The following is a 21,911-nucleotide window of genomic DNA, read 5'->3' as shown; positions in this document are numbered from 1 at the left end:
CACAGCTGTACTTACAGCTGTCCATTTGGAATTATGACTTGTTTTATCTTTTATTACTGTTATTATCAGACATTTTCTCGGAAACACTCATCCCAAGAAAACTTCTAAAGTCAACACAGCACCTCCTTGGTTCCTAGCAATACACCCAATAGCAATATGAGTGGTTGTGAGAAGAATTGACTGACAGGCAGCGAGAGACAGAGACTTCTTTATTTATCTTTATAGTGTGTTCAGGTAGTGTGTAGCTACATTTGAAATAATGCAGTATTTCTGACAGCAGGCTATCCTTTCCACTTAGAAGAGGGTTCATGCAACTAAATTCCTAATTCTAAAATTACATTTAGTTTTTTCTTTGAGTGAAAATAGCTCAAACGATTGCACTGCATCCAGCAATCTCTTGCTCTATCACAGTTCCTACACCTCTCCGTCTTTGTATAAAACAAGCAGGCATCCAGACTATTTCTTTGTGTTGTTTGTGGTAACTTAAATCATAAACTAAAGACTGCATTTGCTCATGATACTATATTAACAAGATATGTTTCTGGATGCCAAAAAGCTTTAGTATGTTATACCTTTTCAGAGCTGCTTGTATTGTAGCTTGTACCTTCAACAAAAGGTGGGGTGTTGTGGCTTCACTAGTTGCATATTTAAAATATCTCCCTCAACACTGCTCGTATGAACTTCTCTGATGCTTTTGCCACAACAGTCAAAATGAGGCAGGAGCCTTAAAAAGACTGCACACTCTTTCTTTGTAAATCTCATAATTTCCATAAAAGACATTACACAGAAACACATGGTCACTGACATTATTGTAGCTTTGCCTACTAAGACTGTGGAGATTAACGCAAAACTTAAATTCAGCTGCAAGATTCTTTCTGTGGACAACAATCGTAGTTTTATTCTTGCCATTCTTCCATCTCAACTGCAATAAGACAGACAATGAGAAGCTGTGTCCTGGCTCCAGTCTGAGAGAATGAAATCTCCCTCTAACCAAAGCACTGTGGGAAAACAGAGGTGGAGAGAGTCTCACAGGAACCAGCAGGATATCGTAGCCAGGTTAAAGGTTTGACAAGAGTCAGACAACATTCAGACCTCAGGACGTTCTGCTCCTCAAGAATTACAATCACTTTCCTCCAGACAATCGAAAATCTTGAAACTATAATACCACACCAAGACATAACAACACATGCTCTGAAATAACACGGCTCTGATAGTTGGAATACCTTATGTGGCATGTGGCAGAGAGAGACGCAGTGTAATAGAATAATGTCTCTTTTATGAATAGTGATCATTAGCTAGCTGCAAGCTGGTGATCATTGTAGTTTCACAGAAGTCAACAAACACCATCAACCTTAACTTTAAGATAAATTCTATGTTATTCTATAACAATGGCAAATTTGTGACATGACTACAAGAACATAGATACTATAGAGAGAATACAGAAATTAGCCAACTGGAAATCTTGTGAGCAAACTCATGAGAGTAGTACTAAAGATAACCAGTCAGTAAATCTATGGAAATTGACTAAACCATGGGGCTTCATAGTCTGTTACTTTTTTAATTTGTGTAAATTAATGTATAGGACAGAGTCGGTTCTTAAACCCTCCTTTTTTTTTTTTTTTTACTTCCACTTATCAACATGATTATTCATTATATATGCCTTACTAAGTCATTGGGTTGTATTAGTATTTTCTCTTTGGACTGGTTGTTGTATGTTTGCCATATTTTCATCTCCAAGTCCCTATTAGTCTCCATGTCACCAAGTGTGATGCCACTACACGACTGCTGCAAGAAAAACTTCTAGCACTCCTAATACTGTTTCTGTGATGTCAATTTTGGAAAAAGCTCAGAGATGAAGTCAGCGCTTGAGGTGGAGTGTGTCTGAAAAGAGAAACTGGAGCAGTGAAGCTAATATAGCCACTCACCAGGTCCCTGTGGAGCACCCAGTTGGCATGGAGGTAATGGATCCCATCCAGAATCTGATAAAGGAGAGACTTCACCATCCCTCGGGGCAGCTGCATGGGCTTCTTGTTGGCCTTGGAGGCGCGGTGGAACTTGATGATGTGCTACGAGGCAGAGAAAGGGTTCACCTTAGTTGTGCTTGTGGACTGAAGCATGTCTTGTCAGGTCAGACTGTGCAGCCACATCCTTTGCACAAACAGCTTCCTCACATCTTGATGGTGCCTGATAAACTAGGGGTCAATTATGGATTGGTCAGATGGATTTATCTAATTTACTGATTACTGTTCTTGGTAGTTGGCAATTTTCAAAAGGGAAGAGCATCTGTGTGTACTGTGTGGCTACTAGAGAATGTTTGGTAAACTGGACAACGTCTGAAGACACGTGACAAGAGGTACTTTTTAAACTGGTAAATGGTCTGTATTTATATAACGCTTTTCTAGTCCTGATGACCACTCAAAGTGATTTACTGTACAGTTTGCCATTCACCCATTCACACACACATTCATACAGTGCAACAACTGTAAATTCATATAGTCATAAATTAAGCAGGTCGCTGTTAATTATGTGTGTAAAGTGTGTCAATCTGTTACACTTCTAGTCTCATGGGGGATCAGTTACCCTGACTCTGTCCAATGGTAAAAAAAACACATCAACCACCATCTCTAGAGCTTATTAATTAATACATTACATATTGTTGATCAAATCACAATCCACTTTTTTTCTTTAAAACTGTCCCACAATTTCTTTAAGATAAGTGGCTCTAGATCTGTCAGCCATCACTGTCTGTCATCAGATACACTTCAAAATCAGTTTTAAAGTCTGTGTGTTTATTTAAAGTAACAACCTCAACCTGAAACACAGTATACTCAGGTTATTACCACACTTAGAAAGTGTCACTACATCAATTGAACACTAAAGAAAACAATGGCCCAACAAGTATTGATAAATGGTCTGTATTTTTATGATAGAGCTTTTCTAGTCCTGATGACCACTCAAAGCTCTTCACAGTACAGTTTCTTGCCATCCACCCATTCACACACACATTCATACAGTGCATCTATGGGCAACACTTTTTCTATGAGGGGCAATGAGGGTTCAGTATCTTGATGGGAATACTGGGGAAGACTGTGATCAAACCACCAACGTTTTTGTTAGAGGACGACCTCTCTACCCCCTCAGACACAGCCGCCCAAGGTTTCAATTTAACCAGACAAATATACGAAACTGAAACTCTGACGTGACAGGAAAAGTACATTTTTGATATCTTCCTGGTCAAGCATTATTTCAGTGTCACAGTGCATTAACTAGTCACATGTGAAAATATATTGTATAGAAATGTCTCAGAAGCAACTATGGTAAAGCCTATAATCAGGTGGATGACTGGGGGATATTATGTTAAGGTTTGAATGAGCTTCACACAGTGCACAGGATACTCAAGTAAATGTTTGCCAGATACGTTGAACAGAATTTAATTTCTTCAATAAAATACACCACTTTTTCAAGCAATAATAATCTTTACATGGTCCAAACACAAAACTGGTTAATGAGCATTTGTTTCAGTTCAACTTTTTGAGACACATATCAATCGTTCAGAGAGACTCACCCAAAGATCATGTTCAGCATAGTCGAAAAGGAGCCAGACCTTTCTGTCGCTGTGGGACAAGAACACTTTCTGCAGGGCGATCACATTTGGATGTTTCAGTTCTCGTAGGAGCTGGAAGACACAAGACTGTGTGAATAACTTGGAAAGGGATCATTTTAGGAAAAGATATGATAACATTTGAATGTACTGAAAACTTGCTGAAGAGGATTTCTATGAATATTGCTGCCATGACGAATATCCGCATCTGCGACAACCGTGACTGAATCTCAGTCCGATATTGTGAAATGAAAATAGTCAAATAATCAAAATGATCTGGTGGGCCAGATATAATGGGCCGCAGGCTGCCAGTTGCTGTGGTGTATCTGAGGAGGTAGAAGAAGATTCAGCTCGGACCGGCGGGTCTGCAAACTGAAGGCACACTGCTCCATCAGCACTCGCTACTACAGAGTGTTGTTGCCATATTTATTAATATTAAACATATCGCGTGTCCAAATCGCACCAAAGGAGGCACTTTACTTCCTTGAGCCATGATACATGCCAAGTGTAAGGCTGATAAGATGAATGGTTCACAAGATATGCCTTACACATACAGACAGACAGAGGTTCGTAGAATGAATAGATGGATCACTACAGTGCTGCGTCTTACTGACTTCTGCCTTGGAGCATAACATAAAATTCTCTCGACATTAGGGCAAAACAACAATAACTAACTTCTCAGCATTCAACTGTCCCTTTCACTACAGTAGGTTTGTTTTGCGCACTCCAGACATTGACATCTTCACTCCAACAAAGTACCTCAAATAAGAGAACAATAAACACCGTGTTATATCGAACCATCCCAGCTACAGAATCTAGGTTTTCAAATTTAGAATCCATTAATTCCACTGAGCCATTTTCAGACGAACTGTACAGAGACTTCGGATGTTTTCTTTTCATTTATCATTGAGCCCCTGGTTAGACCGGCTGCTGAAGGCCTCGTGGAGGTTAGCAGAGAGGCAGATGCATAATGGAGAACTTCAACCCTGTGTAATGCTACACGCTGTGTCGTATCGTTCAACCACTCCTTTTATTTCTGTCTTAGTCACTGGTTCATTGGTTTCACCCACTCCCATTCACACTGTACCATTTGCTGACCCACCACAGGCAATCCATAATCAATCATGCCCTTAAAACAGGCCTCTGTGTCTACAGGGCGCTGCATTCAGGGGGAGACAGAACTGAAACAGTGAATCCCACTGACTGGATGAATTATTCATTCATACAGGCTGTCATGTTTCTGTGCTTCACCTATAGTAACACAATGTTACCTCAAAACCAGAGCACATATGCAGATTTTTTAAACATGTATACATTAGTCCAAATATAACATTTCATTTAACACACAAGGTGGAGACAACAGTTCTTGGGCAGAATGCACCCAGTGTTATTTTCTGTTTGACTTTTTAATAATATAGGTTATAATCATAGGGATATATATAACTAAGGACATTCAAATTATGTACTTTTCAATATTCTTTCATGACAGTATCATTTCCAGTGGAATCTAGAAAGTGTTCAGATGTCTTAAATAATTTCTATCCAAAATCATGAATTCTGTAACGATCCAAGAATCTTTGTTAAATTCAAATGAAGCTTTAATGGCTGTGAGGGATTTATTTATTGTGATAAATTGATGCTCTGTTTTAAAACCAGAGTGGGCATATGAAAAGTGTGGAAGAGTAAAACCATTCCACTCAGCTATAAAAAATATCTGCTGCTCTATATTATTTCTCGCGTTACTCTTTTGTAGATCCTGACAGGGACTCTGGTTTCCAGTGATCTGATTAGTCAGGAGTTGGTCTGTTGACAGGTTCAGATCTGTATCGTGAACTAAGTTGCTCTGGTTCAGCTCGTTACCATGGTGATGAACACAGGTAGAAGTGAACCTGGACTTTCCTCATTAACTGTCCTGCTTCATACTACAGACCTGGACAGATATTTGGATTTGAAACTATGTGGTTGACTTGGTTGATATATGTTATAGATGGCAAGTTCAGCTTTCAAGGGACATCTGTGGAGTTGACCATTCAAGTCAACACATAACCAAAGCATCATCAGTTACCTGACAATGAGAGTTTAAAGAGGCCACCCACCTCTACACATCCACTAAATAAACTCAAAATCGTATTCTGTCAAATCACAAACAAATGGTGTTGTCGTACTGTTTGCGTAATATGAAATGTCACTGTGGTTTCGAAAATGTTGCGTTATCTGAAATGTTAATGGCTTTTCTCAAATGTTGTCGTGAGGTGGAATGTTGTCGCGTTTAGTGAAATGTTGTGTTTTGACCCTCAGGGACACTGCAAGAAAATCTCTAAGCCAAAGATAGATTGGTCACAGATGATGAGCTTCAGAAAGACTTGAGTGTTAAAAATTATAAATGTCAGAGAAAATAATCATGCCAGAGGAATGAGAGTGAGAGACGCATGATAGTAACTCAGTCAGCTGACTAGTGACACAGTGAGCTGTCTGCAGACGTCCAAACAAACTGAAATGTTGGTAAGCAGCCAAATGTTTGTCAGATGGTTATGGGAGGATGAGAAAATTGTAGCTCAAATCAATTCAATACGAGTCTTGTTTTATCAGTGTTATTTTGTGTGGTGCACAGTGCGATCACTCACAGGAATGTGAAGGATTACAAAAGGACATAGTGTTCACTTCATCAGTGGGCAAACATGATTTGCTTTTCTTCTTGCTAGTGTCTGTGAAAGAAAACCTTTGTTGTCCTTTCTCTATAATACATAATGACAATAATGTTTCAATATGATCACAAAATGAATCAATCAAATGTTATTTGTATAGCTCATATTCACAAATCACAAGTTGTCTCATAGTGCTTAAAGGGATAGTTCACCGAAAAATGAAAATTCACTCATCATCTAATCACCACTTTGCCGGTGAAGGGGTGGGTGAAGTGTTTGAGTCCACAAAACACTTCTGGAGTCTTAGTGGTACACAGTCACAGCGTTGCATTCAAATTCAATACAATTGAAGAAAATGGGGATCAATTCTTCAAACAAAAAAACAACAGAAAAAAACATAAAATGCCTCCATACTGCTCGTGTGGTGTCATCCAAGCCCCGACATTCAAATTCGACTCGAAACTGCATGATTTACACCATGTTTTTATTCTAAATGTCTGTAGCAATGATAGCAGAAGTAGCGGTGCTACTGCGCACCCTGTGCGTACCCTTGGGTGAGAGCTTGTGTGCAGTGTGTGCGGTGTGTGCGGTGTGTGCGGTGTGTACGGTGTGTGCGGTGTGTGCGTGTGAACATGAGCAGCTCCAGAGGAGGATATCAGAGGACATTTAGGCTGGTGGTGTAAATCACGAAGTTTTGAGCCGTATTTGAATGTCGGGGCTTAAAGACACTTGGATCACACCATAGGAGCAGTATGGAGGCATTTCATGGGGTTTTTCAGTTGTTTTTTTACGTTTGAAGAAGTAGTCACCATTTACTTCAATGGTATTGCATTTGGCTGCAACACTGTTTACCCCTGAAACTCCAGAAGTGTTTTGTGGACTCAAACCCTTGTTTGAACTATCCTTTTAAGCATACTGCACAACTCAATCAAACAAAAAGCTTCTCTCTTCCCATTGTGGTTTCCCATTTGTATTGTATTGAGACGAATGACACACAAATCCATTTTGTTACTGGATTTGACACTGACCTTTACTTAGATGGTCTGACAGATTGAGCCAAAAGACCAAGCGAGTTAATGCGTAAAGTTGAAATAATTTCCAACAAGAGTAAATACTGATCTGAGCACTTGTGATGGTTTTACTGAGTTCAAGACAAAGGAACCTGCTTCTTAACTTGGAGACACCCTTTCAGTTACAGCATAGAAAATAGATCTGGACACCACTGCCTGAAGCCAGTGAATTTTGGTGAACTAAGATAAACAACCAGAACAGTCAGAAAAAATACACAATAGATACATTGTGAGAATTGAATGAACCGTGCAGCAAAAGTACTGTATTGCTACAAATCAGTTGGAGAAGTGAGAAATGGGGGCAGAGAGGGTAGTGGGGGCAAACTGTGGGGAATAATTCAGGAATCATATGCAAGCTTTTTGATTTGGCCTTTGGATGAGGAAATGAGGTTTGTATTTAATCACAACCTTAATCCACAGGATATAAAAGTGCATTGTGTCAATGAGCCCTGGGTTTAGGGCTTGTAAACCCACAGCTCTGTGGCACCACTTTGAATTCTGACGACCATAGGCCGGACGAGACAGACCCACTGAGACCTCGTGTGATCACTGACTCAATGTGGCCCAAATACCACTTTCACACACAAGCCCAGTGCTTGATGCTGGATAATGAGCAGTGTTTAACCCATTTTCTGTGCACAGGATCGCAAGTTAATTCCTGATTGTTTCTGTTCACATTAGACTTGGGTCTGACTCAGCAGTTTCACACCACAACACAAACACACTGCTACTGTAACACAAAATGATTCAAATAATTGTGTATTGACTGAACAGATTAGTTGACTCACTGTTTTTCTGAAGCTTTTAATCAGCTCAAACTGAGAATTGCAATAGTATGTTGTGAAGCGTAGAAGTCACGCTGGAAAATGACTGATAGGGTAAACATGGCAGTCTTCCTATGAGCAGCTTTCAAAGGTAAAACAAAATGACAACACATACACTCATGTCTTTAATTGTGCTGTGGTGTCAATATCAGACTAATAAGTGTTTTTATACTGCACATGCTTTTTATATCTGCACTTGTCATTATTAATATAAAGTGTCACATGTCTCCAGAACGATCTTTCCATTAGTTATCTTTAGTTTTTATTATTGTTCTGCATTCTTATAAATGATGATTAAATTTGTCATTTAAATGTTATACTTTATACTTCGAGGATGAATTTGGAACAACTCTCCAGAGAACTTCAGATGAAAAAAAGCCTCTTGGCAAACTCGAATTTACAGCATTGTGTGCTCTCTGTTAAATGAATCAAAATGTTTCCCTGTTGCCCTGTTCATAACCGTTTAACCTTTAATATAATCAAATTTACTGTTCAAGTCTGGGTGATTTCTATTTCCTGGGTCATTATGAAACTGTGGTCGGACAAATTAAACAACGGCGGTTTGCCACAGTCTATGAAATAAATGGGAAACACTGTGTAGGCCTATTGGTCTGCTTTATTCTGTGAAGTCTGTTCACAGCAGCGCTGATGGTGGGCGATGATGTGTGATTCCTCATGTTTTATCGTTTATGCTGCTATTTGCACATGTAAAAGTGAACCTCTAACATCTAAAATGTGTTGGTGCTGTTTTACATGTCGTTACCTATAATTCGTGTCAGTTATGGTTAATATTTGGGGCATCAGCTCTTAGCAAGAAAAACACATTCAAAATGAGCATCTCTTTTCCCTGTATTGCAAATATTAACACTACACTGCTTGGTCTCACTTGAAAGTAGCAAAACAGCAGCAGAATTTCTGACGCAGTCCTGTATGAAAAACATATAATTATCTCGGCTGCAAACAAATACATTTTTAAAGGATTTACATTGGTTTTTTTGGAAGTTAGCAGGATGCATTAAAAAAACGTAAAAAAACTCCTGGGAAAATCCTGCAGCAGGCCATAATCACACATCTGTAATCCAGCCTTAGCCACAGAAAGCCGGGTGTCCTGTGGGAAACATTTCCATGTGCAGAAAATCTTGTGACTCATTTTCATGCCCTATTAGGCAAAGGCCATTTAGGCCATGCTTCAACATGTGCAGGGAGAGAGGGCAAGCTGTGACCAAATCAGCAAATGATGTTGTTCTGTTTTCTGCTGCTGAGATGCTGATCATCAATGAGACTAAAGAGACTGAATAGAATTTAAAGTTTAAAATCAAACTTTGCTATGAATACCCCACTTTCTTATCAAAATATCAAAGTGTTTTAACACAAGAATCACCAAACAGCAAAGAAAAACGGATTACTATCTGTAAACTGGTGGTTAGAATGGCATGGCAAGAATATGAACATACCAAGAACAAAAGAACAGGCAGCTTCTCCCCCTTCTGAGTAAAATAGGTCATGTTTTTGTAAAGGCCTCAGAGAAAAGCACTGGACAGCCTCCAAATATTCACAGCTACGACTGAGTCCGACCCAGGCTGCCAGTCTACCTCTACACAGGCTACTTAAGACTCAAATGTGCTTTCAGGGTCACTGAAGTAACTTATCACTTGTGAGAAGCTTTAAACTTGGGTTGCAGCAGGGATTGGAAAGAAGGGATTGGAAAGAAGACATGAAGCAAACATGGTTTTATGTTGAGGACTGAAAACATCTGATGCCACCTCTAAGTTTAAAAAGCTGAAAGCAATGGAACATCTTGTAGGAACCAATGTGGATATTACTGAGTGAGTGAAGCTTGGTCTTTGAACCAGAACTTTGCATGCCTGTGTTATGCTGTGGATTTGAGATGTTCAATGATTAATGAGCATGAATCACGATAAAATGTGTAGAATGACCTGTCATTTTAACAGGCATTAAAGTCTGTTTGCATTCACACATATAGCTCCTCTTGTTGATGGAAAATTCAGGGTAGCAGTGCAAGTGCATGTGCTACAGCGGCTTATGTCTCATACTCAGGTCTGGATGGGTAATATCTATCTATCTATACACAGTATGTATGTGCATGTGTGTATACAATGTAAATAATGAACCCTACTGTACATAAGCTGGGTTTTAGAGATATACTGAAAAAATAAGATCAGAGTATCCCTAATTGAGTCAGTGCATTTAAATTAGGCATTTTTAATTAAACTATTTTTGTATGGTGTTATATTGGACAGCATATACTGTATGCTGATACCAATGAATCTCTAATACACTGGCCAATTTCAGCCAGTCTACAAAAACTGCATGAAATCTTTGTTTTAGAAAGTATAACAGGTTTAAATATGCAATCCTTTTTTTTGTGTGTTGATTATAATAAGTCTAAAACTTACAATCATCATATGTAAAAAAATATATACGAATACTGCACTGAATCAAAATCAAGTCAAAATGAACAGGTTTAACAGTTTTTTTAGAGCTATAAAACAGCACATGACCAGTGTATAGGTATATGTTTCAAAATTCAAAAAAATTCAAATATTAGGCTGACAAAGGTTTCATAAGCAAAAAGGCAAGGAGACAAGGATAAGGAGAAACAAGGAGAGCAGCGCTGCCCTGTATCATCCAGCTCCCGGGGATTTATTAATGACTCCTGGCAAGCAGCAGGTCGATAAATCCACTACACTGACTCCAGGATGCTGTGTGCAGGGCCCGCCTGCCACTGGCGAGAAACAAACACTGCTGCTCTGTCTGCAGGGCCATATATACGCCAAGCCGTCTCCCTGCAGAATGAATAAAGTGACAGCCACTGGCTCAGGGAGACGTCAGTGCGCCCACAGCAGCAGCCACTCGGTGGTATTCACAGACATATACTGCTGACTCGGCTGTGTCTTTGACGGACTGCAGGCTGCAGCTCGAAGGGTGAGTTAAGAGCAGGATCCTAAAGAACTAACACAATGATGTTTCAGATCTGAAGCAGATTAAACAGTAGTTACATTTATTTTACTTCAACACATAAACTAGCAGATTTGCTCATGCATTTACTGTATACACATATTGTATGGTTTTTATTGTATTATATTTTGTCATATTTGGGACATTATTAGTATTCCCTGTTAGATGTTGAGCGTCTGCGATTGTTTGCTGGGGTCACACAAAACAAAAAAACTAAAACATGACATCAATTAAGAATTCTAAAGACAAACAATTATTTTAATAAACTCAGTAATGTATTACTGACAAAATTATTTTATATTCACGATCTATTTTAATGTACATGTACACTATATACACGTATTAAAAATAGGAATGCATATATAAAACATTTGTAAGCATATTCACTGTACTTTTTATTGTAATACTGTATTCATTAGCATGTTATATGTCTATGGCATCATCTAGCATATTACACTATTTCCATTTATAATCACATATTTAATGTATACACGTACACACGTACACACACACACACACGTACACACACACACACACACACACACACACACACGCACACACACACACACGCATCTGTAAACAAATTCATATTCTTTTTCATATTTCCTATTTTTAATGTTGGCATTATTTGTTGTATTGTACTGTATAAGCTCTTACATTTTCTTGCCCAAGGACTGCAGATGCAAATTAGCTATATAGCTAGCTACACCCTATTACTTTAATCACATTTAATTATACTTGTAATTACCAAAACACATTTAGGAATTACCCAACCTATTACTCTATTGTTATTGATGAAACACACATGCACTCACTGACAAGCCTCCTAAGTTAATTTCAACAACATTATGGTTTTATTGGTATTAATTACAAATATAATATAAATATAAAGAAAATAGTTATAATATTTTAGGCCATCTATTAATATACATTAAATCACACTTCAATATATGATATATATATATATATAGACACTATATATAGACTTCCACTGGCGCATTGGGCATTGCTTTAAATGGTTTTTAAAATTTGCTAGAGTTAGTTTGACTTGACTTTAGTAATCTGAGGATGAAGAAAGTTAACTCCTCCATTTAACTGATGCTCATTCAATCCCTAGCAACCATGTGTTTGAGCTTTTAAACGTCCACCCTGGACAAACAACAAAAACATGTTCCTGTTTACACAGCGATCAGCAGGCTGGGAATGAGCAGCTGATTGAGCCAGAGAAGGTTGTCTCGTGGAGACTGGTGAGAAAACAAACATGAGGGCTCATCTCAAAGCTGGAGCAGAACTTTAAGTTTTGACTTTGGAGATGAAAGGATCGCTCACACAATTTATGACTGTGTCATCTAGTTTAAGCAGATCAGTGTGACTGGGGGAGTGAGTGCACACTTATCCTCACATGGAAAAACAACACCCTTCATTTATTTGAGCTAGTGCTTACACTGTATCTACCCACGTGTTCTTCTATGGCAGACAGGGAAAAAAGGGGAATACTTAAGAGGTCAGGACATTTAACGAAACAAAAGCCATTGTATCAAACAGGGACTTGGGACTCATGTGTAAAATGACTTACACAATTCAATACAAACTTGAGACACTGAAGGATTTCAGGGCCCCTTGATGATAAGCAGAGACCCCTGATATGAGGCAATTTGTATTTGTATTCAAATCTGGTTTGTCATCTTGTCATCTTTGCTACTGGCAATGGAGAGTTGAGGCAGGGCCGTTTTGGGGGACTACACACTTCATGAACACAACTTATATGAAACACAACATTCTCCTCTTTACACACAGGAAGCCTCATCCCCATCCAAATAATATGTAACATATGCGTCTCTGTGAGGGACTCTGTCAGTTGATCAAAAACAAGTCAGGGAAACACTGCTCTATGCTGATGAACTCCTCCTACAGAGGTCAGCTCACCTCGTTTAGACGTCAGTTGAGGATTTACACAAGTTCTTAAGAATTATCTAAACAAAGACAACTGCCAAAGGGGTTTAAAGGCTACAGGCCTTGTTATGCAATCTGCAGCCAATGCTGACATATAGACTGCAGTGGGGCTTTGACTGCCTGGATATTGGAGAAAAGAAGCAGTGTGGTGTGACAAGAAATAGAAGAAAAAAAACATGCACAAGGACCCTGCTGAGGTGCAAATAAGACCTCCATATGAAGGGGAGGAGAGACAAATTACATGTCATCACCTTTATCAATAAGAATTGTACATTTTTTGGGGGGATACAAGGTATGAGATAATCATGATTATCATCAAAACACAGAGAGAAACTATATAATTCACACATGAATGTGTGGCAACAACAAAGCAACAAACTTGGGATATTCATTCCAAACGTTTCCCCCAAAAAATGAAATCCAAAGACAATGACGCCTGTTTCAGAAGCATACATGATTCCAAATAATTCACTTACTAGTTTTTCCATTTTATCTGATGGTGCTCAGACACTACTTGCATCACAGAGCACTTGATTGTGTCTTATTGGATAATATACAATTTGATGTCTGTTAAAATCATCAGATCAACAGACTGTTGGCAACCAATAAAGTGTTTTCTTTCTCATCTATCCAATCATAAAGCAGAATATCATTAATGTGGAAATATTTTAAAACAAAAAAACATGCTGCAGCCAAACCAACCTCTTTCCGCCCTTCCCGCCTCAACTCCACCGCATGTGGCATGCCATCTGCCCAACTGCATAGTTTGCTAAACGAAGCGAGGTGGTGGTTTGGGAGGCATAAACACTCCATTGTTCTGTTGGGCAAGTCTAGAAGATTTTTTAAAGCAAGATCAAAATCTTCTGGTTGTAATGTTTAAGAGACAAGTAAAGCGAGGCCTTACTCTGCTGGGAGATCACCGTCGCTGCTACATACGGTCTTCAGATTCATCGAGGTGAAGAATGCAGTTGCAAAATGATCAACCATATTAAGACTACAACAATACGACATTAAACCACAACAATGAAACCAAAAATGGTTGGACTCTCATTATTTACTTTAACTCCAGTTCTCTTTCAATATTATCCAATTCTGCAAACAATGTTAAACACACATGTGAAACCAGCTGAACCAACCTTTAAACAATCACACAATAATCAACCATGTAAAACAATTTAGCTAGAAAACCATGTGAATCTATAAACCTAATAAAAAGCACCACAGACACCAGCCAGCAGTGACTAATGTTTACATGAAGGATATTGAAACTTTTCTTAGTTAAGTAGATTGGTAGATAGATGTTATGTTATTAAACCTGCACATGTAACCAGTTGATGTGGCTTAGGGCTGTGAATTCCTTGGAGTTATTGGACATTCTGGTCAAAGGTGCGCTCCCCTTTGCCAACACTTTGCCTCCCCAAAGGGGGAGACGTGCTGTTATTATTTTTGAAGCCACAGTGACCTTGACCTTTGACCAGTGAAATCTAATAAATTTATCAGTGAGTCGAAGTGATACTGCATTCACAAGGTTGTTTTCAGGTCATCCTTGAGTCCAAGTGAATATTTGTACCAAATTTGAGGAAATTCCCTCAAGGCATTCTTGAGATATCGCGTTCACAGGAATGGGACGAACATACAGACGGTCGGATGGACGGGCAAACCCGAAAACATAATGCCTCCGGCCACTGGCTATCACCTTTGCGAAGGCATAAAATTTTGTAGCACAACAATAACCTGCATTTGCTGTATAAACCTCAATCAGACATTGTTAACTAAGGAAATAATGCCATCATGTATAATATATTGATTATGCTTGGTTAATCAAAGATGTCAGCAAAGATGTTAATCTACAATAAAAATGTTGTCTCTAATGTTATTGGTTGGAGAAGTTAATGCACTACTACACCATATTGTAGCGATCTGTGACCCAGTTGCTCTGTTTAGACAACAAAAATGCGAAGGCTTACGGGACTGAAGTGTCCTGGGTAACTAGATTTTTTGGTCTTTATTAAATTTAAAAGTGCGTTAATTTTCAAACTTAGTTTTTGTGTTTTCTCTCTTCCTTTCTTAATGTATAATTCCATCACACATGAATTAAAACAACCGTCGAGAATCCTAGAAAGGAAGTGGCACTCCAACAACTGTGTTGAAAATCACCTAGCCTGGAAAGATAGTGTTAAAGCATATAAGAAGGCCCTCCATAAAGCAAAAGCTGCCTACTACTCCACATTAATAGAAGAAAATAAAAACAACCCCAGGTTTCTCTTCAGCACTGTAGTCAAGCTGACAGAGAGTCACACCTCCACCGAACCCAGTATTCCTCGATCCCTGAATAGCAATATCTTTATGACCTTCTTGATAGTACGTTACTGAACACAATCAATCTGTCATTATCATCAGGATATGTACCCCAGTCCTTTAAACTATCTGTAATCAAACCCCTTCTCAAAAGAATCCACCCTGGACCCGGAGGTTTTAGCCAACTACAGACCGATATCCAACCTCCCCTTCCTTTCCAAAATCCTCGAGAAGGTTGTAGCCAATCAGCTGTGTGAGTTTCCAGGAAAGTAATATATATGAAGACTTTCAGTCAGGGTTTAGAGCTAATCATAGTACAGAGACAGCCTTGGCAAAAGTCACTAATGACCTTCTAATAGCTTCAGATCAGGGATTTGTGTCTGTCCTCGTCCTGTTAGATCTTAATGCAGCATTCAACACTATTGACCATCAAATTTTATAACAGAGACTAGAACAGTTAATTAGCATTAAAGGAACCGCCCTAAACTGGTTTAAATCATATTTTTCAGATCGATTCCAATTTGTGCAAATTAATGATGAGTCATCTGTGCACACCAAAGTTAACCACGGTGTTCCACAGGGTTCTGTGCTCGGCCGAAATGTATTCACATTATATATACTTCCACTAGGAAACATTATCAGGACACACTCTGTAAATTGCCACTGCTATGCGGATGACACCCATTTATACTAAAACCACAAAAGTGTAATCAATTATCTAAACTCCAAGCATGTCTCAAGGACATAAAAACCTGGATGACCCGCAACTTTCTCTTATTAAACTCAGATAAAACAGAGGTTCTAATACTTGGCCCTAAACACCTTAGACATACATTATCTAATGATATCGCTGCGCTAGACCACATTGCCCTTGCTTCCAATGAAACAGTCAGGAACTTGGGAGTGATCTTCGATCCCGATTTGTCGTTTAATTCTCATTTAAAACTAATTTCTAGGACCGCCTTCTTCCACTTACGTAACATCTCAAAAATCTGACATGTCCTTTCTCAAAAAGATTATCATTATAATCAGGCTCCAGCAGTAAGTTGTTGAAGACTCTGCAGCTTGTCCAAAATGCTGCAGCACGTGTCCTGACAAGAACCAAGAAAAGAGACCACATTTCTCCTGTATTAGCTTCACTTCACTGGCTTCCGGTTAAATCTAGAATAGAATTTAAAATTCTCCTCCTCACCTTCAAGGCCCTTAATAATATGGCACCATCATACCTTAAAGAGCTGATAGTACCATATCAACCCACTAGAGCACTGCGCTCCCAGAATTCAGGCTTACTTGTCGTCCCTAAAGTCTCTAAAAGTAGAGTAGGAGCCAGAGCTTTCAGCTATCAAGCTCCTCTCCTGTGGAATCATCTCCTACTTTCAGACTTAAAACCTTCCTTTACGATAAAGCTTATAGTTAGAGCTGGTCCAGGCTTGTCAGCCGTGGAAGCCACGCCCAGTCACAGGAAAGGTCCTGCCTCTTTTAAGTAGGGTTGAGCTCGTCTATCTAAGATGATTGACAGCCAACATTGTGGCCCCCAAGTTCGATACTGGCAAAGGAGTGCAGCCTGTAATGTCGGTGTCTACTATAACGTACAAAAAATATATTCATAACTTGTTTGCGGGAATTTCCCTAAAGGCATTACTTCCCTCTCCACCGATCAAAAGGTATGGGCCTGGGCACTACATACAACGTCACAGGCCAAATAACTTTACATCGCCAAACCTTAGTTCTTATATAGTTTTAGGGACGGGCTATGCTAATGAGGGGGGCAAGTCGTCATGAATGTGGACATATAAAGTTTATGATAACGATCTGCGGTCCACTTTTTAGACTCTCCGAAAAATCAGGAACCAAGGAAAGCTGTAAAACGTTACATACTTCGCATTCTTCTCACATGTTTTTAATAATTACTTACTCATGTATAGCATGTTAAGAGACAAATGAAAAGTCTTTAATTTTCAAAACAGTAGAGAATAGAAATGTACATTAACCTCTTTATTTTGATGTTCACCTAGAAATACAATTTGATGGAAACCTGGCTGTTCAAGGGATAAATAGTGGCGCAAATCACCACAGCCAATCAGAGATGCAGGCTTTTACTTGCATTATTGAAATAATAATTGACACAATTTATACACTATATTGTACTATATGTAATATATATAATATATATGTACTATAACAGTGTCTGAAGAAGAGTCATGAGGCCTTCCTTCAATGACAACACCTCTTGACATCTTCTAGGTGTGTGTCACTGCTTTTTCACCGGGAGATTTTTTGTTTTGTTTTTTTAATTTTTGCGTCTGTTGCATGTTTGAGACGTTATCAACTCCCCCAACTCGCTCGCCATGAAACCAGAGGGGGATGTGGTGTTCTCACGTCAACTTCTCCTGGATTTCTACAGACTTTATACTAGGAGGCCAGGCGGAGAAAGTCCGCACAAACTGCGGAGTGTCTCACTTGGACATTTGCGACATGCACCTCCTTGACAGAAAATAAGGGGGAACTGCAGAGTTCAGTGCATGTATGAAAGCAGCTTTGCAGATGTAGCCAGCACCTGTTGGCTGATGTATGGTCAGCCTGTTGTCAATGCTTTTCAGTAGCTTTTGAATGCTAACTTAACCCATTTACTAGATTCACATTAAATGTTATGTAATATGTAGGTTACATGTTTTGTATATGTATATGTTATGTACACTTAGAGAAGCAGCTTGCCGACTTGAGGAATGATGTGGAAAAGAAGATGATAATCTCATTCTGTGTTGTGTGTGCCTTACACTTTTCTCTGTAGGAAGATTTCAAGGAAACAAAAGCTCTACCCCCCTAGTTACCCACCACCCTCTACTGTGAGCAGGTAACATCTTTTCAACTGTTCAATTTGCAGCTAAAGGTGGGTGCAAACAAAAAAAATTCTGTAAAAGGTCATGCAATTGCACTGCCACGAGTTTGCTCAATATTACTGCAAGTGTTTGCATAGTGTCACAGACAGTGTTTGCACCATATGGCATATCCCTCCCTGTCCAGGTAAACATGTTATAGTGGAGATCAGAGCCCCTTACATAACAGCCAGCCACCCTATTAAGGGAAGGGCCACATGCTTTCTATATCTGCAGCCTCTCTGAGGACTGGCTGAGTGGCACACTCACTCACCCTCAGGCCGCACCGTCTCCAACACAAATACTATAGGCTCAAAAGTTCTGGCTGGAAACCATGTGACTGGCTGCGTCCGTCCAACAAGTCTTATTGATGGTTAATTATGAAAATAAGCAGAGAGAAGCCCTTTTCAAACTTGAGCTTCATGCTTTCAGACATACACTGAACATGGGAGAATCTCCTGACATTAACCAGAGGGGAGAATGCAAATGTGTGAGCCTCTGGACTTTCTCCAGCCAGCCCTCTTGTTAAAACTCTGCAGAAAGTTCGAATGAGCTGATGTGACAACCCGGCAGGAGATCCTCCGTAGGAAACACCCCTAGTGAGTGGGCGTGTGGATCAAGTTTCTATCACACGGCAGACACAAAAATAAAAAACAAACAAAGAAAGAAATACAAATATCTCAGGATGAAAAAGCAGAGCCACACACATAAAAGACACATGCGAAGATGTCAAGAGAGTTTTTGATGCCAGTGTTGATGTGCTGTAAACAAAAACGTGATCTCCAGAGTAATACATTACATTCTGCCTTTCAAAATGTCAGTGTTGTTGTGAACGCGTCTGAGTGGAGAATTTCCTGCTGAGTAGTGCATGTGGCAAACTCAAAACTGCTATGGAAGACATGACATTTTTGTCTATAACTAATTGTAAGTATTAATCTTTTGTCGTCTCAGCATACGGCAGTGGCCCCGTTCAGACCTAGATCCAATCTCAAGTGGTGAGACCTAAGTATGTTAGTCCACACCTAGTATTAGAATGCATCCTGGATGTGTCTGCAGTGATCAGATCTCACTTCCCTGCTCTGTGGGCAAATAAACTCCAAACAAATAAATTCTGTTCACGAAGACCAAATTATGTTGACTTTAGCCAGTCTGTGTGTTAGTGTGTGTGTGTGTGTGCGCGCACGTGTGTATCTCAAAAAGAAAGTAAAGTAGCATTTTTCATAAAATGTTGGACTTTAAATTTGGGCAATAAAATAAAACAGTGACCTGCCCCAGCAATAAACACATATGCATAAATGTGCAATCAACTTACAGCAATTTCCCTGCAGGCAGACATCGATATTCCAGTGCCTTCTATTTGTTTCAGTGCATACTCCTTCTCATCTTTCCTGCAGGGACAAAGAGAAAATAGATGCATCGTCAGAAAACACCCAAACATTTTCAGGGTTCCCACTCTTTTCTGGAGATTGTGTTCTTGGATGATGTAGCTGAACGGCCAGGGATCGACAGAAGGTCGGTGGTTCAATCCCGGGCTCCTTGGGGAAGATACTCTACCCCAACTACCCCTGACGGCTGTGCTGACAGTGTATGAATAGTGTGTGATAGATAAAGCACTGCGTATAGAGCACTATATGAATGTGTACATGAATATGTGAATGTGACTTGTACTGTAAAGCACTTTCAGTGGTCGATAAGACTTGCAAAGCTCTATGTAAAAGTCCATGTACCATTTCCTGCTAGGCTCCTCTATGTTGAAGTCTGATTTAAAAGACATGCAGTATATAACTTATGAATGAAATCACCTCTTACATGCTTGCACTGTCATAGATAGTGTTATAGAAACATTTCAGTTCACAGGAATGAGCATTAGATGTTTTGATATAACAGAAATTCAAGAAATTCACAAAAATTCAACTTGGATATAATATTTTTTGTCAGTGGCCTAAATGATCAGATCTCAATGTGTCTTGGGAATTGGATTAGTGGATTAAGTGAATTGATTTTGGTGGTCAAAGTTCAATGGCAAGGTCATGGTGGTCTCACAAAACAGGTTTTTTGCCTCTTGAATATGATATCTCAAGACTACAACTTTTTATCAGTTGTCACTTGGGCTCAAAGATCACCTGAAAAAATTCCAGAGGTCAAAGGTCACAGTGACCTTACATGAATCTGTAAAAAACATGTATGTAGACGGAAACTGCACTGGTTGACAACAGCAATGCAACATTTTCTACTTTCTCTTTATTCCCCATGTGTTTTCATGCCTGCAGGAAGGAAACTATGGTGAATCTGAGGCCGAAACTGTGATTAAAACATCCACAATTACATATGATAATCATGGATTACAGAGCCCTGATACCCTAACTAAACCCAACCCACTGCCTTCGCTGTAGGTGCAGCCTGTTGAGCTCTAATCACTTTACTAATGTAGCAAAACATTTTTTTCATTTCATAATCAACACTATAACACATGTGAATCATCGAATGATTTTTCTACATAGAGTTGGAACAAGCTACAGTAATTTTGTATGTATTAGATATTGTCTTCCATGTCTGCATATGTCATGACAGTTTTGGCCCAATCATGATCGAGTGGTCAGGTCTTTGATTAAAGTTAGTTTAATTCACTCAAGATAATAACCCTGACACTGGAAATCTTTTCGGGGGTGGTGGGGGGTATGAAAAACTATGTCTCAAAGGGCGAGAGCTAAAATGATCCATGACTGGAGGAGAGTTACACCTTTAAAACTTGGTCAACTGTTTTCCAGGTTTTCCAGAACACATTACCCTGCCATTACTCTGTTGTTGTTTCCCCCTCTGCATTTTGAGGAGTCATTTGTCCTTGTGAATCCCATTTGTGCATTAAAAACAGCTAATAAGTGAAAAATGATTATTCAGGAATTATCACTTTCAGCAGATGAAAATGTATTATTTTAGATATGCGGTGTACCAGTGTATGAAATCCTTTTTAATCATAGAGCAGTGGAGAAAAGAAGGACTAATAGGAAGCACATTCTATTTAAAACACAGCAAAAAGGCACAGTTGTCTTTGAACGACATCAAGTACTTCATTCAGATAGCAGTTAGCACAGATCAAACAAGATGTCATGGTTTTAAGATCTAACCCCCTTCAGGCTTATTGTCATTGGAGAGTGGATTAAGTGGAACTGTCAGGCACACATATCTAATACTAGGTTAGCTGCACATGCACTCAAAGCAGCACATTACATCTAATAATTTGGTCTGTAAACAAATATATTATTAAAGCTGTCAGTTCTAAAGGTTTATTCAACAGCAAAGAAAACATGGTGGGAGAAACATCTAAAGCTAAATATTTTCTTGTCATTTTTAACTTTTTTCTCCAAAAAGACATAACATTAGGTTTCTCCAGTGTTTTCCAGGGGAAAATATCTTTGCAACAGGTCTGGTTCTGCACTTTTAAGGCACTGACAAACCAGGTCAACCTCACAACACCACCAAAGACAGATGGCTGTGTTGCATCACATCTGCTTTATGACTGCACAATGTATTTAAACACTGCAGCCAGTGGCATTGGCTGACCACAACAACACAGGCCTGTTTTGTATGTTCCTGACATGGAATTACTAGTACTCCGAAGAACATCTGGGAAATATGACCAAAGGCTTGTCAACTCTTTTGTTGTC

General features: G+C 39.2%; 1 protein-coding gene across 1 annotated transcript in view; it reads right to left on the bottom strand.

Moving 5' to 3' along the window:
- The window catches only part of cdk19 (cyclin-dependent kinase 19), a 51,706-nt gene that overhangs the window by 26,356 nt on the left and 3,439 nt on the right, over positions 1–21,911 (bottom strand). The window contains exons 2-4 of the mRNA XM_034580468.1: positions 19,559–19,634; positions 3,566–3,676; positions 1,926–2,066 (exon numbers count right to left, since the gene is read on the bottom strand). Of these exons, the coding sequence (XP_034436359.1) occupies positions 1,926–2,066; positions 3,566–3,676; positions 19,559–19,634 (328 nt within the window). The remainder of the gene's footprint in view (positions 1–1,925; positions 2,067–3,565; positions 3,677–19,558; positions 19,635–21,911) is intronic.

Source organism: Hippoglossus hippoglossus, chromosome 24 (genome assembly GCF_009819705.1).
Source record: "Hippoglossus hippoglossus isolate fHipHip1 chromosome 24, fHipHip1.pri, whole genome shotgun sequence".
Classification (NCBI taxonomy): domain Eukaryota; kingdom Metazoa; phylum Chordata; class Actinopteri; order Pleuronectiformes; family Pleuronectidae; genus Hippoglossus; species Hippoglossus hippoglossus.
This window is presented reverse-complemented; position numbering and strand designations above follow the sequence as displayed.